Source organism: Lepidochelys kempii, chromosome 2 (genome assembly GCF_965140265.1).
Source record: "Lepidochelys kempii isolate rLepKem1 chromosome 2, rLepKem1.hap2, whole genome shotgun sequence".
Taxonomy (NCBI): domain Eukaryota; kingdom Metazoa; phylum Chordata; order Testudines; family Cheloniidae; genus Lepidochelys; species Lepidochelys kempii.
The window spans coordinates 104151676-104178158 of record NC_133257.1 but is presented as its reverse complement, the minus strand read 5'-3'; the positions used below and the strand labels follow the sequence as shown (position 1 = coordinate 104178158).

The 26483-nt window shown below is 36.9% G+C and overlaps 1 protein-coding gene across 8 annotated transcripts in view; it reads right to left on the bottom strand.

Annotated features, from left to right (window-relative positions):
• Nucleotides 1–26483, bottom strand: part of ATP9B (ATPase phospholipid transporting 9B (putative)) — a 296321-nt gene that overhangs the window by 97285 nt on the left and 172553 nt on the right. For 7 of the 8 annotated variants that reach the window (XM_073331800.1, XM_073331797.1, XM_073331803.1 and 4 more), the window contains one exon: nucleotides 20286–20362. The exons of the other annotated variant lie outside the window; for it this stretch is intronic. In XM_073331800.1, the coding sequence (XP_073187901.1) occupies nucleotides 20286–20362 (77 nt within the window). The remainder of the gene's footprint in view (nucleotides 1–20285; nucleotides 20363–26483) is intronic. 8 annotated transcript variants of the gene reach the window in all.

Here is a 26483-nt window from a genome sequence, read left to right as displayed (position 1 = left end):
GGAATAGTGAGAAAGAGTAGGAGGAACTGGAGGAAACGATAGACTGGTGAAGATAAAAACGAGGAGAAATGGAACAACTGGACAGGAAGGAAGTGAGAAAAAAGGAAGGAAACACAATATGAAGCAGATAAGGGATGCGGTGAGAGTCATAGATGAAAGGCAGCATGACATAAATAGTACGCCAGCAGTTCTCAAACTTGAGCAACTCGAGGACCCCCATTTTGATTCAAAAATTTTTGAAGACCCCCCAAGCCACCCGCTCAACCTGAGACTCCACCCACACCCCACCTCTTCCTGCCCCCGCTCAACTCGTACCCCCTCCTCTTCCCTGCCTCTTCCATCCCCTCCCCCGAGCACACCCCAGCGCCACTCCTCCCTCCCTCCCAGTGCCTCCTGCATGCCGCTGAACAGCTGTTCCCTGGCATGCAGGAAGCACTGGGAAGGAGGGGGAGAAGTTGATCAGCGGGGCTGGCGGACCCCAGTTTGAGAAACGCTGTAGTACGCTATTAAAATACTGACAATTAAGCAGTAAATCAAAACACAATTAACAATTCCTTGAAGAGAAGGAAGCAAAAAGTTTCTCAACCTGTAAGCCTAATTTATACAAGAAATATATTGCAGTGATAAGATGACAAGACAGCCAATAATCTAAAAAGCGTAACTCTTAATTCTGTATTATAGGTAAGTATGCAAATAGAAATGCAGTCAAATGGTATCTTCAGAAAAGCTGATTTACTGGTACTCTGTTGTCCCTTCTCTAAGAGATACTATTTGACTGGATTTCTACTACTGGAAACTAAGGCTGAGTAAAGTTTCCACAAAACAACATATTCTCCAATTTATAAAAGGAACAAGAAACTAAGGCTATTTTGTATATCTCAGAGAATTATTTATACTCAGAAGAGATGATTGGAAAGGGAACAATTTAAGTAAAATTATGCAAGAACATCTAGCCTGGGTGAAATAGTTCAGGAAGGAAGAGCCACAAGTTATAACACATCCATCTTACAGGTCAAGTCCAAATTTTATTTGCCAGCTGGAACACTGGTTTCAAATTTAAAACAATCCCCGGTCTTACACACTGAACTGACCTACAAGCCAAAGGCAGGAGCCAGATTTGTTCTGAAAGTTACACATAACTTGACCATAAAAGCATGAACAAGATACTTGATTCTATCTGAATTAGGATCAGCAGTGTTGAACATTTACCCAAGCCAACATTATGTCTTTCTACCTCTACAAATGGAGTTATTTTGTTGGAGACTACAAGGTCCAAAATAAAAAAAAAATTAGAACCAACATCTCAGATCACTGTGAATCCTGATGTTTAGTGGGCTTCAAGAGCTTGATCATGGAAAGACACATTGGTTTCAACTAGGTAACGCTGGTTCTACATACAAAAACACACGAAGTTCTGCTTTTCTGTATCTAGTAGTTCACTTTTACTTCCACTGTGAAAGGAGAAAGGTAACCTGATGAATAACTGTGGCTGTTAAACTCCCATTAGTGTAAGTAAAAGATGACATGTAAACCTAAAAAGGGAGAGCATCTGTCACAGAAATTCCAGTATGACTCACCAAAGAGAAGACTACCTGGAGTATATTCATATTGACACAGATGTATTTGCCAAATACTAAACTCCAATGTAATACTTGGATTCCTAAGGTAATTGATATGCTTTGCAACAGAAATGACAACTCTGTACAAATGGTGAAAAATTGGAGAGGGTTCAGAGAAGCACCACAAGAATTATTCAAAATCTGGAGAACATGCATGACAGAGAATGACTTAATCAGTTTAATCTACTCAGCTCATTAAAAAGAAATTTAAGAGGTGACTTGATCATGATCCATAAATACTCTACCTACATGTGGGGAAAATGTCTGATGCTAGAGGGCCTTTTTAACTAGCAGCTATAGGTATAACGATGTATGAAAGTTCAGCTAGAAATTCAACTAGAAATAAGAAATGCTTAACTGACAGTTAAACTTAAGAGTAGGAATTTAGTCAGTGTGATATCTTTAGACAAAAACTCACTTTTAAAGTCAGCCCTTAATTTTTTTTAATAAAAATCATGATCACAACTCTAACATTCAAATGATATTCATCTGAATATGAATAATTTACACAATTTATTTATTCTCTTAAAAACTGAAGAAATATTTGACATCAATAATATAAAATAAATACAAAAATAAATAAAACACAAGACAAAATTTACAAGTGGAAAACATATTTAGTAATAATCATGTTCTTGCCCAGATGTTCAGATTATGGCTATTTCACTTCATTGTTTGCAATTCAGGAACGTATCAATGGGTCACTAATGATTAGTATATGGTACTAATGGTTCAAGGTCCAGGTTTGATTTCCAGTTCTGGGCATGAATTTCCATGTAACTAAAGACAATCTGTTAATGAATTTTAACATACAAGCACAGCAGCAGTGTTTTGGAAATACAGTACAACCTCAGAGTTATGAACACTAGAGTTATGAACTGACCGATCAACCATATACATCATTGAGACCGAAAGTATGCAATCAGGCAGCAGCAGAGACAGAGACACACACACACACACACAAAGCAAATACAGTACAGTACTGTGTTACACTTAAACTACAAAAAAATAAAGGGAAAGTTTAAAAAAGATTTGACAAGGTAAGGAAACTGTTTCTGTGCTTGTTTCAGTTAAATTAAGATGGTTAAAAGCAGTGTTTTTTTCTGCATAGTAAAGTTTCAAAGCTGTATTAAGTCCATGTTCAGTTGTAAACTTTTGAAAGAACCACCATAAAATTTTGTTCAGAGTTACGAACAACCTCCATTCCTGAGGTGCTCGTAACTCTGAAGCTCTACTGTATGAAGCACAAAATATGTACAACCACATGTCACAAGACCTGATCCCAAAGGTGCATTAAACACAACTTATGTTGTATATTTTTGGCACAAGTCCAAAACAGAACATTTTCATTTAACTTTTGGGAATTTTGAAGATCATGGCTTATCTGGAGGCAAACAATACATACACACTTTTTTTTTATGAAATACATACTCATATACACTTAGTCATCCAACTCTAGGGAGACTAACACAACCAAATGCCTGGTATATGAATAGATTTAGGTCTATATTAAAATATTGTTTTCTAACAAAGTATTACTTGAGATTAGAAATGCATCAATATGATTTTATGAAACAAATATAAAACCTGACAATACAGTCTGTTGTTCATAGCTATATAAAAAAAGCACATTGAAGTAAACTGAATTTGGTCATCAGATTAATTTTATACAATGAAATACTGCAAGTATTTCTTTAGTTTACTCTCAAAGTAAAAGTATGACAATGATAAGCAAATGGCTGTATAATGACTGGAATTTAAATGAACTCGTTCTAAAAAGACTATGTTAAGCACCTACAATACTTTGTAGCATATACTGTCTTCCTCATCTTCCTGTCACTTCCACAATAGCTCTCAAGGCAGACAAATTCTTATTATACTATTTCATTTATAAGCTCACTTTTTATTGATTCTCTAGATTACTATTCTAAAAATTGTTACATGGATTTCTCCACTGGTAAGCTTGTCTCTTTAGTTAAAACTGGTTTGGTTCTAAAAATCTGGGAACACATCTTTACTTGTCAAACGTTTAAATGTGCAGCTACAAAATTTTGATCACTGTTTGAAAGACCCGGACAGATTTTACTTTCACTACAATATAAATTTAACTAAAAATGTATTTTTCCCCTTATTTCAAATACTGGTGAGAATATGTGGACTCTTGAGAGTGATCTACAACAACTTTGCTATTTTACTTCTAGATTTTGTTTTTGTTTGGCTATGCCAAAAGAAGGACAGGAGACATTTGACACGGGTTTAATCAGATGTCTGGGACTACCCGGCAGATAACAGTGTACAGTGCAGGTAATCCCATGTTATTTCATAATTACCCGGGGGGGGGTTTTTCCATCCATGTCCCTCCAGCTAATCCATTGCCGGGACCTTACCATACACCCCAGCCTCGTAGGAGGGCTAAGATGGGCTATAAGAATGGGGGGTTGGCTCCCTGCCGTAGCAATCATAGGAGTCCCCAACTGCAGCAGCAGAAATAAAACCAGTGCTGCTTTTAAGACTCTTTTGAAGCCCATTAGACAATAGTAAGCAATTATGACAGTTGTAGTTGGATATGTCTACACTCCAGCTGGAACGGTGCTTCCCAGTGCAGTTAGACTGATATGCTCAAACTAGCACTCTAAAAATAGAAGTGAAACTACATGGGTGGTGGCTTGGGGTAGCCAGTAGGGTACATTATCAGGGGGTTAAGTGGGCTTGTACTTGGGTGGCTAGCCTGAGCCACTGCTCTGCTGCCATGGCCACAATGCTATTTTTAGCACACTAACTCAAGCAGTGCTAGTGCATGTCTGTTTACCTGCACCAGGAAGCATCCTCCTAGCTACAGTGCAGATATACCCTAAGAGGGGTTTCCCCCTGAGCAAGTTTTCCTTCCTCCACCTGAGCTGACTAGCAGGATATATGACTTGATTAATCTTCTGTTGAGGAGCAGACGAGCAGTGTTGATACAAAAACAGTACTTTTGCACATACAAATAATCACAGTTTGCCAGGGCAGTGAAGGGCTGGCTCTCACAATGGCAATTCTAAAGGGGAGGCAGGCAAGTCTCAAATGATAGAACTGCTTTGCACCGAGAGTGTCTCCAATATGTTGGACCACAAAATAGGAGGCAGGAGCAGGTGAACTGTTTAAATGTTGGTGATGCTGGGCAGAGGGGAGTTAAATGCAGGAGGTGCTAAGTGAATCTGCCCCTAAGCACTGTACTTCATTCCTCCTACAGAATTTCCATAAAATAAAATAAAATAAAAGGGAAACTAATTGTTCAGGAGAAAAGAATCTTTTTAGAAACACTATCACAGAGGAAACATTTCTGCATGTGAAGAGAAGGGTTTGGTCAATTCAGCAAATATGCAGCAAAAGGAGCTTCCAGAAAAAAGAACTCGGCCTCTATTCCACTGGATTGATTAGAAATACTCATGAGTGATAACTTCTTTCCAAAGTAGTGGATCCACTCCAAATTAAATGGGGGAAATCCAAGAGCTACCTCTCGACAAAAATATGAAATGTAAAACAAAAGTAACATTTATAATTAACATTAACATTTCTAAGTCTACAACTGGTGAATATAACTTCCTGAAAAGAAAAACACATTTGAGACAGAAGCAGCACTGAGTCACCCCCACCCTGAAACCCAGCTTTAATACCAGTTTAACCATTAGGAGGAATGTTGAAGATTACTACTATTTAAATTGATGTTGAATGGGTACACAGAAGGTTTATGCTTCTGATATTCAGTCATATTAAAACAGGATGGAAGCTTTTTTTATATAAAGTACATTTTAAATTCACTGTTTTGAACATTGGCTACCAGTGATAGCAGTATAAAAAACTATTTATGTGCTCATTTTAGGCACACTAGGAAGATTCACTGATGTGTGTGTCTGCCAATGATGCTCTCATTTTAACAAAAATTACTCACATTTCTAAAGGAAGAGACTGAAGATAATTATGATGTATCCTGCTGCATATTCTGAATATACAGTGTATAACTTTTTATTTTAATGTTTAAGCCTCATTACACAAATTCTATTCCACAGACTCTCTTTTGCCTTTCCAATTCTCAGTTTACCTTTTTACCATTATTACTGCATTCTGCTCCTTTTGATGTCCACAAAAGCAGGGTAGGGCCCCCACCAGAAACAGTTTTACCTTCACATCAGAAGAGCCAACCTAAGAATACATAGCTTACCATGCATCTCAGCCTTATAAAAACAATCATGTGTTTTAAAACGGTTTTTTCCCCCCACACCACAGATAGGTAAGAATGACAAAATCACATAATGTCAGGCAAAATAAATAAATAACCTTAGTTTGTTAATTTCCCTCTTGGTTAATTAACATCTATAAGTGACCTTTAGCATTGACAGGTCCAACTTTATCCAGAAAGCCAAGGTTTAAGAAATATCTATCCAAATAGAATTGATTACTGATTAAAACATTGTGAAGAGCACAATTCAATCTGATTTTTAGGCTGGAATTGCATTCCATAGCAAGCTGATTTGACTGCCAATGAGACAGAATGAACAGTCACTGCAGTATAATAATGTTGATGTTACCATATCTACATTTATCCAAAGAATGAAACAAATATATCATTTTAGACTGAAATTAAACCTCGCAAGAAATCATTTTTCTTTATATTGTTTGGAATTAAAAACGTATTAAATTGATCCATTAAGAAAATTCTCTTCTCTGTCTTGTGTGTCTTTCAGACCGTGTCTGCATCCTTAGGCAATGAAACAATTTTTATAATTGTAATAAAACAACAAAATGTTGACTTTAAGTTAAGAAAATTGTTGCTTGAATGACTAAATACTTCAGTGAAACAAAATAATTCCTTCTCTAAGCTGTAACAAAGGAACAGCATGCTTGAATAGGTATATATACGTTACATAATAACGTTACATATATATTTGTTAAACCTTTTTTACACTTTTATTTGAATTTCACTTTTTTCCTAGTCATTGTTTATAAAATCAAGATTGACTAATCTGATAGTAACATCTAGAAATTCAGTGTATCTATAGTTATTATTACCATATTTCTGTTATACATTACTGCATATGCCGGTCCATCAACAATATTGTACTGTAGAAAGAAATAAGACTCAAGTATCTGTTCAATTTTTCAACGAAGTACAACAGTAAGATAATGAAAATGCTTCCCCCCCTTCTTGCTCATCGCACTCCACCTGCTAAATCAAGCAAAAAAGTAGCATAAAATATACACAATGCAGAAACAGAAGTTTGCAAAACTGATGCAATATGTTCACATGTCAAGAAAAAGAAAATATATATTTCAAGGGCACTTGTTTCATACCATGTAAATTTCAACTCATGGATTTCAACAACTTCCTCCCACAGGTCTAGAAGAGAGCAGCACCATGGGAGTATAGACAGTATATCAATACACTTAAATCAATTTAAAATACCATCTCTTACATAAAATAATACCAACAAATAAATACAGGTAAGATTTTTAGGAATTTGACACTCAAATATGGTTCATAACATTTTGAAAGAATAACCCAAAGTTTGTACAACTGCAAAGGCCATCCTGTAGCAAAGACCGCAGCATCCACACTGAGCTTAAATTTAGCTAATTAGGTGGGTAATAAATTCTATAATCTAATACATGTACTTCATGTGTCTTTAGAAAGTACATTGTGATATAGAAAAGGATTTAGTAGGAATTCTAATTTGTTATAGAAACATCAACTTTATATCTATTGCCCAATTTCTGGAAAATCTTCATCTCATAAAAATGTGTTATAAATTATAATATATCTATTATGGTAATCTTAAGATTATAATCAGAGCATCATCAGAACAACATGTAGTAGGATATATGTTCAGTTTTTTAAACCATATTAGCCAACAGAAAACTGTATTCAACAAATGGCAACTTCAATAGTGTTTTACAATATCATCTAAGGTATTAAATGTAATATCAATATGATTAACTCATTTGGTAGGAAAGTGGATATAATGTAATTTCATGCTAACACCAAGTTGTTTATAATATTCACTATTACCCCCATTACAAATTATTACAGAAATGTGTATGCATTAGCCACGTATTTCAACAGCGCTGCAAGAAAAAATAGTGAACATGGTCGGACAAATTCTAACCTCACACACCATGCTACATATCAGAACAATCCACAGATATGCTTGGGTTTCCATCTGAGTTACTAATTTTTTAAAATACAATGTGGCGGTTCTTTGAATTGAAAATTAAGGATACAATGACATTTAATTAGACAAATGAATATTAAACAAACAGCATGTCCAAAAGCGTCGTTGAGAACGACTGCACAGTACCTTTAACGGGAGGAGGGAATTTTCCGGCTTGCTGGGGAGAAGGAATAAGCTCAGAAGTTACTGAAAAGGGGGAGTGGCTCAGCATGGTGATGCTGATTCATCTACAAGGACTGGAAAGGCTGAGGGAGGTCAAAAAGGGGGTAAAGCACAGTGGAAGAACGCTCTTTTCTCCAAACCAGGCATAGCAGCACCCATCCACCCTCCCCTTGAGGTGGCAAAATACCAGGTTTGGTCAGGACTTGCTGTGGGCATCATGCTAGCTGCTCCTTTCTAGGCGGGCTGGGAAGAACTTTTTCCCTCATCACCAGATTAGCCAAGGTGGAGTGTTTTTTTTCCCACTTCCTCACAGTGGGTTCAGGGAGGGCTTTGTTATGGTGAGTAGGGAGGTGATTTAGGTTATTATGTCACAACTCATTTTGTAAGTGTGAGGCAGATGTCCAGTGCAGGTACTCCATAGGGGACAGTATACAGTAACTGGAAAAATGACTTGGTAAAAGACTTAAAAAGGAAGTGTTTATTAAAGAAGCAGAAAGAGAGTGGGGCGTTCGGGGCTTCTATGACTGGTACAGCAGGGAGTCAACCCCCCCTTTCTTTTAGCCCACCTTAACCTTCATTTGAGGATGGGAGGGATGGTAAGGTCCCAGGAATGAGTTGGCTGGGGGACGCTGGATGGAAAAAGAGGGGAGCTGGCAGAAGCCCCTTGGGTAGCTATTGAATGATTATTGAGTTACCTGCACTGTACACTTTCATCTGCTGGGTAGTCCTAGATATCTAATAATAAAGTTGCAGCTTGATTAAAACCATATCAAGTGCTCCTGTCCTTCTTTCGGTATAGCTGGACAACTTCATGAGCGGTAGTATTTGAAAGGGATACTACAGTTATGACATTAAAGACCCCAAACAATTTAAAAAAATCTACATCTAAACATTGCTGAAATATTAAGAAGATATACACAAAAGTAAACCGTAATTAAACTGATGCCCGGTCATTAAGGGCTCATTTGTGACTTTGTTATGAGCTCCAAAGCAAGGAGCATTACAGATCAGAAGACAGACTGTGATTCTGACAGACTCCACCTACCTTCCAGGTTCCCCTGGACTCCTAACAGGAAGTACACTACACTAATATAGACTGTACTTTCGCTTGCATGACAATATAGGTAGGTGCCTTGTATCACTTGCACAGAGGAGGCGGCGGATGAAGCAGCCCCTGGTCTTCTCTCTGCACTGCTATCGGCAATCCAGGTAGCCAGCATCAGGAAGTACAGAAGTTCCTGATGATCATATGTGAGTATGCAAGTTTGGCCACAGTATGGCCCTACTCTAGAAGGAAGATGCACACTAAAGGCCCCAATCCCATGAAGATTTATGCTTCTATTTAAATTAAGTTGCCACAGAGTGTATGTTCTCCCTCGACAGAAACTGCTCAGACTCCCTTCTTTTAGTGTCCACGCTGTACAATTTATTCAAGTTCCCTCCACCAACACCTGTATAGTACAATACAACAATTTTAATACTTATGACCCTATTGCCTCCAGCCCCTGTTCATCCAGGCCCTGGGAGAAAAAAGGGATCACCCTTCCTTCAGTCTTGGCACAGCTAGCCCTGTCCAACCCCATCAACACTTCCTTCCTGCCATTTATCAAGCTAGTCAGCTGATGGGCTAATTAGCTCCTTATCTCACACATCTGCCCCATCTGATTGGCTAATTCCTTCTTATTTCCTCAATCAGATGTTGCCAAGGCCACAGTGATCAGTGTGCTGAGCCACATTTGAGGCTTCAGCATTCTGTCACATAAGTATTCAAATAAATCTTTGTAGAATTGGAGCTTTCACAAACTATTTGAAGTTTCGGTATTTTTAAATACAATACCAGTTGTTTTGTGCTCCACCCCCACAAATATGGTTTAACACAGCCGTCTAATGGCAAACTATTTCCTGCCATGCAGTGGGATCTCTGTTGAGTTTCCAAGACCATCCTCACTTGTTAAAGACAGGCAAGCACTGGAAGAAGCACATTCAGTTAATGGCAGAAAAGTGCCTCATAACTCTTGAGTAAATCTTGTGGGTAATATACATGGCAGCATTCACAGACTTTTGTTTGGGGGATGGTAAATATAGGATCTTTGAGTGGCAATGGAAAACTATAAAGAGAGCAAAGGAGAAATTAGGGAAATCCTACAAGAATCTTCACTCAGACCTCTGCAAAATTATATATAGAATTCTAATAGTAAATGTATTTTAAAGAACTGTTGGGACAGTTGCTGCAGTCACATATTATATATATTTAACGTATTAAACCTCACTGTTTTGACTTAGCAGAATACCAGCTGATAAGTACAGGTCATATAATTTCAAAGGATTATTAAATACCTTTGAAGCAGTTTTTATTTCTTCTCTACACAGATACACATTGACATATTTTACACACACAATTACCTATTGTAATTATACTCTACCGCACAAATATTCGGACAAACAATGGGTACAGTTTATTTAACATGAAATATCTTTCTTATCAATGCGAAATGAAATGCTTATTTAAAACACAATCTAAATTATCATTAAATTCACTAGTTTAGATATTCTTTACAATACTATGATACAGAAATATATCCCAGATGTTATAATTAGGATTGTTTTTTCAACATTTAATACTTTGCCTCTTTATTGCTGCCTGAAATTATAAGTCTATTCATGTGCACATTTCACATGAAGGAACACAACTTTTAATTGTTAGCAGCTGTAATATCGGAGTGTGCTGATTATGCAAGTGAAGGCGGTGCATGTATTGTCATAATCCTAAAAACCATACTGCAGCTCGTCTACGTGTCACTGAATTACTTTATTGTAGGTTTGTTGTTCTATTTAATCCTTTGTTGATCAGGCTTTGGAACAATGATTTTCATATTAACAACAGATACTCTAAAAATTTCTCTGGAGACTAATTCACGTGGATTTACTCCCATTATCCACTTCATCAGAGAGGTTTCTTTTATGAAACTTACACTCAGAAAATTTTAAACAAGTAGTTCTTTAATCGTAAAATGTTATACCTCTTCAGTGATAAAACTGCAAGGTAAAATAGGGTTACATATAAACATAATGTTGTGTCTATATTTTTAATCATTTTAAGCAATATAAACACTACATGTTTATTTAAAAATTTGGAACAACTTTTGACTACAAAAAGGTTCTCTCCAAATGTCTTAATTTGATATAAAATGTAACATGGAAAATACTTATGCACCAGATATGCACTGATTTCATTTTGAACTACTATTTAAAAATGCTGTTACTAAGATTCAAATAATAACTGGCATTTTAATCCACATAATGGCCCATATTACCTGTCTCTGTCAGTGAGACATTTAAAAGCATCTCTTTATTAGAAACACAAATCAATATACCCAAGGGATTGCAACAACAGCTTCAAGCAATTTATATTGTCATTGCATTCCTGATGTTTCTACTCTGAGTAACTTATTATTATGAATGGCGTGAAAATGGCAAACCTGTCACAATTAATTTTTTTAAACCTCTTGCACGAATTTTTTATTTTCTTGAAATAAGTATCTTCCTGGTAACTATAGGTTTAGGTTATAAGAAACAGTCTATAACTGAAGTTTTAGCTCATTATAATTGAGGGTTTTTACCTATTCCCATTAGAAAGATTATTGCTAAGATTAAGAGCTATTTGCATTGTTTTGAAATGAAAGAACCCTGTGCACACAGAAGCACTCAGACTTTAGGTTTCTTTCCATAGTTGAAGACACCAGCACCAATAATGAAATCATTGTTTGATCATTCTGGGTATTGGCCAGATCTTTGTTTATCTCACTTTGTTTTGAGAAGCAGCATGGCTTAGTGGTCTGAGAACCACCACTGGACTGGGAGCCAGGAAATCCTGAGGTAACTGTGTAGTCTTGGGTAAGCATTTAACTTGTCTGACTCAGTTTTCCTTTCTGTCTAAGCAAAGCTGTCTACACGGTGGGGGTAATGCACTCTACAGGGTGTGATATCTAAAGCACACTAAGACGTTACACATTAATTGGTCTGTGTAGACCCTGCTTGCGCACTTTAATGTAGAGCTATTAGAAAAAGTATTACATTAAAGCACACTAAGGAACCTTTAGTGTGCACCAGCAGGGTCTACACGAACCATTTAATGCACAACGTATTAGTGTTCTCATGAAATCACAATCCCTGTAGAGTACATTACCCCACCATGTAGACAAGATTCTACTAATTCACGAGACGGTTGTGCGAACTAATGTTTGTACATTTCACTGAAGGTGTAAATCTGTATTTAGATTCTAAATATGATTCTAGAAATTTTCTGCATCTGAGTCACATGTAATGAAAGGCTTGCCTGCTTTTAGTCTCCATACTTATTCTGAATGTGGATTTGTCTAAACCTGTTCCTGGCAGGATTACTATATCACAGCTAAGCACTAATGGGTTTTTTTTATATATCCTGTAGTAAATAATGTTTCAGTATCAGATTCTACTTTGTGGGACAATACTAGAGAATTCCAGGAGTAAATGTGAATCATATTTTGCATACTCATTAGCATGCCAATACCTATGATACATTTCCATTTGGAGTAGTGTAACAGAGTTCTTGAAATAAACTGAAAGATCTGGGTTGTCTTTGTATCAAGTGAAGCACGTTATATGTTTTTTAAAGGCAAATTAACAGAAAACAAAACTTTAAAGCTTTAGCTCACATCTGTCTGTCTGACAGCGTACTTCATATCTCCAAGATTTTACAGGCTGAAAGGCTCTGCTGTACTTTGATGAATAAATCAGATTTTGTAAGACAGAAAATACTGTAACATTATTCATTACAGCACGTATGGTACAAATGGCACTTCTAGAATGTGCTGTCCTATATTGAAGAACTGCTGCTTTAAACTTCTTTAGGAGCGTCTTCTTCTCTTCTACCTCCAACCCATGCCCATCAGTATCTTCAGAGGATTCTGACATCAACAGAACTGGTTTGGTTCTGTTCTGCAGAGAACAGGATTCTGGGGTCCCAAGAAGGGAACCGAACCTCCTCTATGCTATGAGGGTGTGTTCTCCATGTGGGTTCTCTGTCCTCAGCTCACAAAGGAATTGGGGGTGGAATGAGGTTAGCAGTGGGTGCAAGGATGCAGTGGGTATATGAAACTCCCTCGTTTAGTGGGTGTGCAGGAGTTCTGGGAGATACTGCCATTATAAGCTTGCAGCAATAATTGCTTTGCTACCATTTCCTACATTCTGCAGGTGGTGCTGGTGAGAAGGGGTGGGTAGGATTCATCCCAGAATATGTGGCAATGGACTGTAAATCAGCTGGCTATTCAGTCTATGCCTTGCATATAGGATTAGTTTTTTAATATTAAGTAACAATGATATATGCAGTCTGAAATAGTTATTTCTGGAATACTATCTTTTTTTTAACGCCTGGAATTTATAATTAAATAATGTACTATACAGTAACTTATTTAAACTAGCGAACAGGCATTCAGTGGTCCATATTCTTTTATCAAGTGAAGATTTATGCACATAATTTTAATTAGTGCTAATTGCGGTTAACCACATAAATCACCTTTTTAGTGATGGAATAGTAGACTTCATCTAACATACTGTTAATGGAAAGCAGCTACTAGAAACTTTCATTGCTTCTCTCTTGTTAGTTTTAAAGCAGTGGCAAATAGTTAAGGACCCATCAATAATTACCTTATACATCCCAGGTTTCAGGAATTATTATGGGGGAGCTAGCAATGGACATTATATTACAAAAAACACTCATTACATTTTGAGACATACATTTCTAATACCTCCAGATGTTTGCAGCAGGCCTTTGAAATTCAGCAGTGGGAAAGCTTTCAGGCTAAAAGTAGTGCCTTTTATTTGTTCTATGAAATTCCATTCAGGTTTAGCTGAGTTGTAAACTGCTGAAGATTTGATTTCCCTTCTCTTGGTTGCATGGTCAGAAATTTTTTTGGAAACATGCCAAAATAAGTGAACATGAACATTTAATTCATGGCTGGGCCCATGCCATCAGTGCCAAAGCAGCAGCAAAAGCACACATTGAACTGGGAACCCTGGGAACAAACAGCCTCTCAGAAAGGTTGAAGGAGAAGAAAGGGAAAACAGTTCAGTCACGCCTCCCCCATCAACTACTTTCCAGACACTGCACATGGTTCCTGTGACCCATTTCTTCCCAGAAATAACAATTTGCTCGTGTTTGCAACTAATGCAGTTAGTCCCATAGTTCAAGCTGTGTTGCACTACTGAAGATTCAAGGATTCAAATTTTACATGATGCCATGCATGATGGAAGAATTGTTACAGTTACACATAATATACTTTAAAAAAACTTTTTTCTTAAAAAACCCTAGAAAATACAAAAGCATATTTTTTTTTTAAAAAAAAGCAATTTAAAATTTTGACTTCAGCACTCAGTTTTTGAAAATGCCAGAATCTGGTTGCTCATGCAACCTTAAACCCCAAACCATACAATTTGTCTAGTATATTTAAAAATATCCAAGGTTGTCTTTTTTGTTGATTAAATCTACCAGCACATGGGCAAATTCAGAACTTTAGCTTCTACTTCCTGGATAAACTAGTGCTTTTAAGCCAAAAATACCTGTAAAATATGATTGCAATAAATAAACAAACTAGGTGAGTGTTAGAGACATTGTAAAAAGCACATCTGACACTCTAGGATGGACAACTTCACTTCTAGACTTTCAGCTTCTAGAGAAAGGTTGACCACTGATAACAATTTGTTCCATTAGGAGTAGCAATATCAGGCCATTTCTGATAACTTGCTATCCTCACAAGAAATGCTGGAAAACATCAGGTCTTCCTATGACTGCTTCAGTTAACGGAAGTCTCTATAAAAAGGAAAAGTTGTCTGGAAATCCTGTTGTTCTTAACCTTTTCAGCAACTGCAGAAATTACTAAGAAACTGAGCGTAGAATGAAATTGCAGGAAAAAAAGAATACAGTTGTTCAGGGCTTTCTAGCCACTTATGGATCTTTGGTTGGATGCACCAAAAACTCCTTTGCAGATTCCAGTAGTCCATCATTTTGGAAGAGATATTGTTCCTCAGTTCTAGAATATTAGAAAACTTATGCTGCTTTCTTTGAACCAAGAAAAAAAGGATACCTAAAGACAGGAAAGTCACCATATCCTGCAAGCTTTAGACACCTCTGTGGAGAGAGGAAGAAGGATGAGAACAAAGACAGTAAGGGAAGGAGATGATGACAGAGGTTCAGAAGTCTGGTCCTTGTGTTATTCCTTCATCTCCAAATGCAAAGTTCATCCCTTCAGGGCAAATATTTGATAGATTTTTCTCCAGGAAAGGAGATGTCCCTAGAAGATTAAGTCACCATAAAAGAGGAACAGAACTATAACATCTAACTGCTTGTGATATTCTCTTAATGAAAACTTCCTTCCTTAGTGAGTCAGAATGAGATGGCACTTAATCTCATGCTCAAAGTACCACACATATATGGAGGAAACATTTCTTGTCTCTATACCAGAATCCCAAATAGCAAGAGAAGGGCAACATTGAAAATGTAATCTTGAACCAGGATATACAATTGCTGAAAAATAGGGATATTTAGGAACTACCACTGACGAAAGGCCTCTTTTGACCAAACAACCTGTGGAGAGGAACTCAAGCTGTCTGTGACTAGAAGCTTCTATCTAGAAGCTATCAAGCGTAAAGGCTGTCAGAACAAAGAGCTGAATTCCAAAGAGCTGAAGGTGGGGATGTTCAAGTTGGCTCTGAGAAAATGGACATATTAGCTCATTGTGGATGTCTTACTATTGCAGCAAACACACTTTTTGAAACCTGGATATCTGATGTATGCCATTACAAGACCTATAAACCATTTAGATGATCACTGTTGACAGAAAATGCTAGAATTATAACTACAAAGAATTATCACCACAATAAGCAGTTAAACATTTATATTTTTCTATCAACAAAAACTAGCAAAGAATAAGATAGGAAAAGTATTATGAACAGTTGGTGCCATGAATTCTACAGCTGCAAAAAGAACACAGATTAGTCAGCTGGTCTGGGCCTTTATGACCAATTTGAAATATGCAGTTCTAGAGTCAGATTCTGTGATTCCCACCAGCGGTGCTTGAATTTTTTTTTTTTTTTTTTTGGCAATGGGGTGCTAAAAACCAGTGAACAAAACTGTAAACTCTATAGATAATAGAAGCTATATATTCAGTTGGTATTATTAGTTAAGCCAGTGGGTGCTGCCGCAAGACCATTACTCCTAGATACAGCACCTTGATACCTCCCCCGACAATGGCTTTACTTCTTTCCATGTTACCATGATTCAAGGCACAGCAGACCTCATGCATGAGGAAAAGCAAAGTTCTTAACCTGAATTTCTATGGTAGATGTAGCTTTTCTTAATTCACAGCATCTGTGAATTATCTAATTTTTAGTCTTTCTGCATAGTATGTTGTATTTTGACTGAGAACAGTTTTAAACAAAATCTGAACATGTCTATGGAGTCTAGCTTGCTTCTAAATATTTCCTTAATAGCGCTCACAAGATGATTAACAAAGAGAGTATGAATTTCATTCTGAAAAGGATGGACAAGAAAAATGTATCTTACCTTAACTAATCCTAAACTACTTTTTTTTATCAGACTAAATTAGGAACTCAGGCAAAAATGGAGCGGGTAAGGTTCTATAACCACAGCAGCTGGTGGGAGGTGTGAAAAGGAGAACTCAATATTGATGCAAAAATAATAGTAGAGTTAGTATAACTCATTTTTGTTAACATTAACATTACAAACTTGCTTTCTCTTTACTGAATGTTAACAAGATAGCTATAGGTAAGATATAGCCAGGATACTTGTAAATATAACAATACATAGTATATTTAGCTAGTTATGTTACAAAATATTAACGCTAATCAAAGACATTCCAGGGGGTTTCTATTTCTGTCTCCCAAGGACTAGCAACTGTATGTCTATGTCCTTAGGCATAAACCCATGTAAAATATTCATGTTTTAGGAAGAGACCTAACTGTACAAAGGGTAGGTTCTGTTATCAGAACTATCAGCTAGGAGTAAAGTGGCACTATACAAACCCTTAACTTTTTAAAGAAAAATCCCTGCTTATGTCTTTAAAACTCCAAGAAAAACATGTGCAGTTGGAAATATTTTCAACCTTTTGTTTATTACTTAAATGTTAAAATGACCAATGCATTCGTGAAATGCATACTTGCAAATATGTTAACTAAATGTAAAAATTTGAATATAATTTCCTAATATCATTCCTATGTAAATGGTAAACTGCTATATGCACCATTCTTAAATCTAATGTCCTTACTAATTCTTAATACAAGAAGCCTTTTAAGTATAAAATATTTATCTTAATGGAAAAGTAAATTTATTACTGGCAGTTCTCAAGTAACTCTCTTTAGCTACCTCACATCTCTCCAAAATTTGTTATTAAAAAAAGCCTTCTCTAATATCTATTTAGGCTAAAGAAATTATAAAATTTATTTAATTAAAAAAACCTGTTTTGAGAACTAAAATATCATATACAAAGTGGTGTTTAGACTTTTTGAGAAACAAATTTTATTTCCTGTTTGATTCTAGTAAAATTGAAGAACATCTTAGAAAACTGTATGAATAAAAATAAAAGCTACACTTCAACTTTAAAAGGTTATTGGGATTCTCCCACCAGAACAACAAAAGCAATTGGAAATGTTACCAGTTCATTAGACAAAATATGCATGCATAAGGTGAAGAAGAACCTAAGGAAAACTGTGGGCCAACTGGGCCAACAAAAGAGTGACAGCAACTAACTTGGAAACTAAACCAGACTGAAAAAGGTGCATTTTCCTATAATTTCATGGAAACAGGAAGAAGAGTACAAAAAACTCTCAGTGAGCACGACCCCACAACTCACATACACCTACCCTGCTTAAAGAGCAAGCACTCAACAACTTATCCTGTCTATCTCTACAATCAAGCTATTATAAGCAGCTAAGAATTGAAAAGACTCAACAACCAACCAACCCCAGGAAAACCTTCTCCAAACTTCAACATGAATGTAGTGCCCATCTTTAAAAAAGGAAAGCAGGAGGATTTGGGGAACTACAGGCCAGCCAGCCTCACCTCAGTCCCTGGAAAAATCATGGAGTAGGTCCTTAAGGAATCAATTCTGAAGCACTTAGAGGAGAGAAAAGTGATCAGGAACAGTCAGCATGGATTCACCAAGGGCAAGTCATGCCTGACTAACCTAACTGCCTTCTATGATGAGATAACTGGCTCTGTGGATGAGGGGAAAGCGGTGGACGTGTTGGTCCTTAACTTTAGCAAAGCTTTTGATATGGTCTCCCACAGTATTCTTGCCAGCAAGTTAAAGAAGTATGGGCTGGATGAATGGACAATACAGTGGATAGAAAGCTACCTAGATCATCGGGCTCAACGGGTAGTGATCAATGGCTCCATGTCTAGTTGGCAGCCGGTATCAAGCGGAGTGCCCCAAGGGTTGGTCCTGGGGCTGGTTTTGTTCAATATCTTCATTAATGATCTGGAGGATGGTGTGGATTGCACCCTCAACAAGTTTGCAGATGACACTAAACTGGGAGGAGTGGTAGATATGCTGGAGGGTAGGGATAGGATACAGAGGGACCTAGACAAATTAGAGGATTGGGCCAAAAGAAATCTGATGAGGTTCAACAAGGACAAGTGCAGAGTCCTGCACTTAGGATAGAAGAATCCCATGCACTGCTACAGACTAGGGACCCAGAGGCTAGGCAGTAGTTCTGGAGAAAAGGAACTCGGGGTTACAGTGGACGAGAAGCTGGATACGAGTCAACAGTGTGCCCTTGTTGCAAGAAGACTAATGGCATTTTGGGCTGTATAAGTAGAAGCACTGCCAGCAGATCCAGGGATGTGATCATTCCCCTCTATTTGGCATTGGTGAGGCCTCATCTGCAGTACTGTGTCCAGTTTTGGGCTCCACACTACAAGAAGTATGTGGAAAAATTGGAAAGAGTCCAGCGGAGGGCAACAAAAATGATTAGGGGGCTGGAGCACATGACTCATAAGGAGAGGCTGAGGGAACTGGGATTATTTAGTCTGCAGAAGAGAAGAATGAGGGGGGATTTGATAGAGACTTTCAACTACCTGAAAGGGGGTTCCAAAGAGGATGGCTCTAGACTGTTCTCAGTGGTAGCAGATGACAGAACAAGGAGTAATGGTCTCAAGCTGCATTGGGGGAGATTTAGGCTGGATATTAGGAAAAACTTTTTCACTAGGAGGGTGGTGAAGCACTGGAATGGGCTACCTAGGGAGGTGGTGGAATCTCCTTCCTTAGAGATTTTTAAGGTCAGGCTTGACAAAGTCCTGGCTGGGATGATTTAGTTGGGAATTGGTCCTGCTTTGAGCAGGGGGTTGGACTAGATGACCTCCCGAAGTCCCTTCTGACCCTGATATTCTATGATTCTATGAATTGGTGAGAGAAAGTTAATTAAAACACTGCCAAGGAATTAGGTTTAAGAGTCTTGTTATGATTTTGTTGGAATAATAAATAAAATAACCTGGCATTCAACAATTTAAAAAATTACTCCATTCCACCTCACAGCAGACAAGAATTTATACCATCACACAGTAAATGTGCACTTGAAGACCACGCACATGCCCATGCACACAACACTCAACTCCTCTGCTTCCAAAGATGTCAAGTGATCTTATGAGGGAGAACCTTCTGTCATGCACAAAACAAAAACTTACCTAAGTGTAACTAACCAATCCCGTTCTAATGTTAGATTAGTTCTGCATTTTTCCTAGACTGCAGTGTACACAAACCTAATCCTGCAACTACTTCTATGTGGTGGACTTCTTTCCTCACACATAGCCCCACTGAATCAGTGTGCTGACGTGAAGTCAAGGGGGCTCTGTGCAAGCTCAAGGGTAGGTGCACAGAGGAATTTGTAGAATCAGGGTCTAAAGCTATACTGCAGGCATACATTACTCTTGCTTTGTTTTCAGACCACTATAATTTCATTTTTAACTAGTCATTTTAAGATGTATTTCTGAAATGAGACAGAGCAATTTATAATATACATAATTAAGACACATCCAGTAGAAAGAACTCATCTGCTACACAAATAAATTTAACATTAAGCTAGTTTAAAAAACTCAGTTTGCTGCAATACAGAATGGTATTTACTTATAAACTTAGTGAACTGATGTTTTATTTTCTAATTTAGTACTTCAGAAAGAAAAAAAATATAAAAAAAGTTAGTAAAATGTGTTTAACAAGCAGTCATTCTAGTTATGTCAGCCTACCTTGTTCTTTGGATTGGATGTGTTCATTACACTTCGAGTCTCTTTTCCACTATATATGACAACACCAATTACTGTTCCTGGGAAAAAGAAAAAGGGTTGATTATGAATGTTTTACCAAATGGGTAGATGAAGAGTAAAATAATAGAATTAAAAACCTACAAGTAGTTACAATCCTATAAACAAGCCACTTTTATAAGCAAAAACATTATATAAGCACAAGTCTTTCTACATGTATAATATCATCACACACTTTTTCATTTTAGCCATTATAACAAAAGCTTCCTAGCATTAAAAAGCTAACAATTTTTGATGGACTATATGACAAGCTTTGTCTAAATTTACCTTATTATGTTTATGTAAATCACAGCAGATGATGAACTGGTAAATGCCATTCCATTGACATCACAGAGCATGGTAACAGCATTTCATGAACATCCACAAAAGTGATTATACTCTTTCACTTATGTCAGTGAAAGTAATAACACACTCTAAATCTTTAATTGTTAAAAATACATTTGATCTTAAAACCTTTTTAAACAAAACATTAAAAAACGGAGCACACACTATGTTATATAGACCCACTGATAGCCCCTCACAGTGAATTCTGAGTTCATTCAACATTCCTGAATATCTTGCTTACAGTGCTGCTGTAGCCATGTTGGTCCCAGGGTATTATAGAGACAAAGTTGGTGAGTTAGTATTACCTTGTCTCTAATATTACTGAATATGTGCAGTTCAGTACCTAAAATCAGTGCAAGCTCTGCTGTCACTTACAAACTGGTAAAGATTAGCTCTCACATTTATTTATATCACCAGAACACCACAAGTAAATTACTGTCTTATATTTTTAAGAGGCAAAAACCTATATAGGAGTTCTTTGAGTTCCTCTTACCTTCCATCAGTCAGTTTTTACTTAGAACATGACAGAAAATCAGGTTTCAGCATTGCTGAACATGTTGGTTAGCTATTAAGGAAAATTTAAAAACATTATCACCACACTTTTATCACTATTTCTGGTAGAATATTGAACACTTGTCTTTCATTTTCCTGAGCATTGCAATTTTTTGTGACCGTAAAATATTAAATTAATTGCATTTCAATGATATTTGATTTGTCCCTCTTTTTTTTTTTAAATGCCTTGCCTGCTGTGGAGGCTTACCCTATGGCTTATAAGAAAATTTAAGTGTGGGACCTACAAACCTTCATCTCACAGGTTAATGAAGGCAAGATATTTTTAATTTTTTATTTTGATATTTTTAAAATGACTTAATCAGGACCACAAGTAGGGACTGATGTGACTGTGCTTGCACCATGGAAGACAATGCACATTTGAAAGAATGTATTCATGTTAAAAGGTCAACGGTAAGGGTGGCTTGAATTAAATGAGTGGGAAAGCAGGAGGCAGCTGAAAATTAAAATGTGGGTAAAAATCTTGTATCCACATTCATTGCCAGTAATTATTAATGACCACCTAAAAATATTTACTCTTTTCTTTGAGTACAGAGGTCTATAAATTCAGCAGAATAAGGGATTAATCGTACTTTAATGCTACTACTTATTAGATAATCTGCATTTCTTATCACTATAGTATATCACGTCTCAAGCAACAGGTTATACATATTATTTTAAAACAAATGAAAATATATATCTAAAATCATCATCAAAAGCAATAAGCTTTTATTTTTTAAAATAGCAAAAGAAAAAAATTCACCAAATTTGTAGTTATGAGAAACTTCTCAAATGTATTTTTACTTTTCAAATAGCAGTTAAATTCTCGCTCTCTTATCCTTGAAGTAAAATCCTGAATCAGATCAATATTTCCTTCTTCTTTTACTAATTCATTATATCTACTTCATTCAAGAGATGAATGTGCCATTAATATTAGATGCACATGATGGCAGAACAAGGCCACTTATAAACTTAAACATACTCCAAACATTTCTAGAGTCATCACGGGAAGAAAAAGAATTGACAATAATTAATCTTACTAGACACAATCTGTCTGAGAAGCAAGGAAAAATAACCAGCAAGCAACTTACCAGTTTTAAATTAGGGTAGATATAGATCAGTATTACAGTAAACAGCTCAAAATGCAAAGGCCCAAAATTTTACATGATCCATGACTTCCAGGACTAATGCAGAAAGTGTTTTCTACACATTCTTTACAGGCTAGCATTAATAAATCATAAAATAAGAAATTGAAGCTAATATATAAATCATGTACAGAGTGAAAATGACATCTTATATATGTACAAGACAATCAATTTTTCAATAGCTTTCTCCATACAAAGGTATATTTATGTTACATTCATATACTGCATGGACACCTCTCATAACGCAGAATCCCAACACACTTTAGAAGCTCCAAAACAAAATACTCTCCTGTAATTCTTGGTCTTAATCATAGAAGTTAATCTTGGAAGTCCAACTTGGAAGTTAATCATAACAGAATCCCATTCCTGGGTATGTGCTCCCAGCAAATTACCATCTAAATCTGTATCAAAGGTCTAGCTAGTCTTGAAAGAGTGGATCTGTTCTGAAAGATGACTCTCAACATGGCATTGTAAGGATCAATGACTTCCATACCAAATGTTCTCAGTTTACAAGTACTGTTAAAACTCTTTTCTAAGTGGCAGCACTGCAAACCAAAATGTCATGTTAGATTATTTTCTTTTTACGTATCATTCCCAGTTACAAAGGTTCGGCAGGTCCAATTATGCCCTGAATTACACTTGTACAACCCCATAATGTTTAACCTATGCTCTCAGCAGGGTTGTAACCAGAACTTTCCTCTGGGTTTGCTTTCACATACAGCGCTAAGGCAGTATAGCTGTAGCTTCTCCATTCAGTATAGTTAATCCACCTCCCAGAGAGGCAGTAGTTATGTCGGTGGGAGAAGGTCTCCTGTCAACATAGCGCTGTCTACTCAGGGGATTAGGTAGGTAGGGATACTGTGTTGCTCAGGGGTGTGGATTTTTCACACCCCTGAATGATGTAGTTATCCTGATATAGGTCTGTGGCATAATCCTGGTCTCTGTCTCTTCCTCTTCTTACCCCTTTGTGTTTTTGAATTCAGCATCCTCTATTTTAGCAGTATCAGTCGAGCAGCTTTCAGAATGTTTCTACTGCTAATTAAGTCGCTAAGCTTATACAACTCTGAACACATAACGAAGGAAAGCTGTTAAGAAAGAAGGTGTGGTATTTACAGTCACTTTTCAAAGTAGAACAACACTTTATAAGCTATCTGCAAAGCTACAAACCTCCTTGTATTCTGTCTCGTCTTTCTAGTGTACAAGTTTTTCAAAGCAAAGGCTAGGCCTTCTTTTTTGTATCTTGACAGGCACTTTGCAATACTGCAAATAAGTTAGCAAACAACAGTGGTATCTTAGATACTAGTGTACAGTAACTGAGGAAAACTGAACTTTTAAGGTCAGCCACTGCATGTCAATATATCAGTGACCAAGAGTGCCTTTAACATGTTCTTGAAAGTGCAGCTCTGCTAAGGAATATAAATCAGAAAAACTATCAGACAGCATTTAAACCATAACAACTTGACTCTCTTGACAACTGTATGACCAGATGAAAGTGTAAAATTGACAAAAAAATTAAAAAGATAAAAAAATCAAAACTGTGCCAAATATCACTAAGATCATCAGAGCTTGTGTTATTCACTGTTCCGAAATCTTTGTTTGCTTGTCTGTTTTAAATTGCAAGTTTTCTGAGGAGGACTGTATCTATGTTTATGGAGTACCCAGCATAATGGAGCCCTGAATCCTTTGTTTGGGTCTTTGGGCACTATCATAACATAAATGTTTAGCAATAATAAAATGAAAGAAAAAGCTGGATGAACATTCTGAAGAACCTTACGCCTTAACACTCATGCTCACGAAAAAGGGTTAAGGTTTCCTGCAAGTTAGGTTCTTGGTACTGCCGTACTCAGTGCTTAATTTGTAAAGAAAGAGGTGCCAAGGCTCAAGCAACCTTTTTACATTCATAGCTGATGCAGCAAGCCCAGAGGTGCTGGGGCTATGAACTGTCAAGCCTAGAGGTGCCGGGGCTCAGCCCTGGCAAGCCCTGGCACAAATTAAGTACTGGCCGTATTCAAGAGCATTTTCAATAGGAGCAATTGGTGGATTTTCCCCAAGCCAAACTTCGTAGATCCTTTTAATAATGCTGAAGCCCCATATATCATGTGATTGGCAAGTACAAGGGAGGAAGGTCCTTTATATTTTAATATTGCTTTAGTATGATATTTTTATGTTTAAACTGACAAAAATTAGCAGGTGAAGTTCATAGGCAGAAGACTAGCATGCCAATGGTGCAAAACCCATCCATCAGCAGTCTAAAAACATTCCTAGAGGACTATGCCATTGCAATAAAGGAAGAGAGGAGAAACTCCTACTCTATGGTCATCCCAGCTTCATATTCATGACCAAAAAATCTGTATAGTGAACTAATAAATAAATCTGACTTGCAATATCAAAACATGGACCCAAGAACCAACCACTGACAAACAACTCATTTTACTTCACAGCAAATATCAACCAAATATAAGAGGGCTCTGCCCCAGTAGAAATCTCTAAAAGCGCACAGCCCATAATCTCCTGCCCCTTATGACAGAATTTGACCTCATGATACCCTCTGAAGATCTAGAAGCTCTTTAAAGTATTTTAGTCCCCACCTGCTAAACAGATTCTTGCCCCTCCTGGCTGGGAAAGGTTGGTGCAGAACAATTGTGCCCAGGCTAATATACGTTCTGAATGCCTCTTTTAGAGAAGAGATCACCCTAGAAAATAGTATAGTATGATCAATCATGAAAAAGCCAACACTTGATGTAGTACACTTCAACTATCACTTGTCTCTCTAATCATCCATTTCTAGGTGAAATCATTCAGAAATCATTCACCTTTCTAATGGGACCTGAAGTCCATCTGAAGGTCTCACAGGAGTCTACACTGTTCTCCCCCTTCATTAACTTCATGAGACCATTTGGAGAGGTGGTGAGAGATTCATTAACCTCAAGTCCAGTGGTATACAAACTATTTTAATGAGCTATTACATGTTTTTGTTAACAGTTCAGCTTAAGTAGACTTAGTTCTCAAGATTCTTCAGAACTCTTGGATGAATACTACACAGTCCTGGTGACTTGTTGCACCTTAATGTACTCATTTGTTCCAGCATTTCCTCAGTCTGACTGTACTTCAGCATTATTAGACCTGAAGTAGGTAGCTTCCAATATTTTCTTTGGTGAAAAATGATATCAAGAAATCATTTAACATCTTTGCAATGTCCTTATCCTCCTTAATAATTCCCTTTACTTCCTGGTCGTCTTTGATCTGATTATCTTATAGTATTCTTGCTTCTGACAAACTGAAAGAATTTCCTCATATCTGTTCTTGGCAATTTATTTGCTCTCCAAATTCTCTCTTTGCTATCCTAATTATTATCTTTCACTTTACTACTATAGTTTATGCTCCTTTTAACTGGGCTTTCTAGGGGTGGTTTTCCATTTTCTGAAAGATATCCGTTGTGTTTGAATAATTTCTTGAACATTGTCATTTAAAGCGTGTTTTCTCCTGGTCCTTTTTGTCTACAGATATTCATAACATCTGCAACTCTACTGTGATATGTTTAAGTATTTTAATATCCTAATTTTTTTACTTTAGGGACTTTTAGTAGCATCCTCAGTTTTTTCAAATGAGCTTTTCTAAAGTTTAGGATCACAGCTGTCTCTTGGTAAAATATCTCCTATAGGATCCTACGGGGACACACACTGAGGTATCAAGTAGAGTTAAGAATCTTGTAATTTGTTCTAACCATGAGCGTTCCCTGGACAGTCTACGTGTGATCCACATATGATTTACTGTTGTTTATTTAGATTTAAGTACACACACAAAGAATGGCTATCCTGAGCTCTACATGCCCCTGTCAAATTAAAAGCACACTATAAACATAGATACAGAACAAAAATAGAAGGATATTTCCCCCCATCCTCTCATACATACAAGATGGCAAACCCTATTACAAGTTAATCAGACCAGAATATCTACTCACTAAAATTTCACAAAAGAAATGCCATCCCTAGTCTCTTCAACCATCCTCAAAAATATTCCTGCACAGAACTATGGATAATCCATAGCTGGGAAAAGTGCAGCAGCCACTTGCTAAGTAATACAGATTGAGATAAGCACATATCAC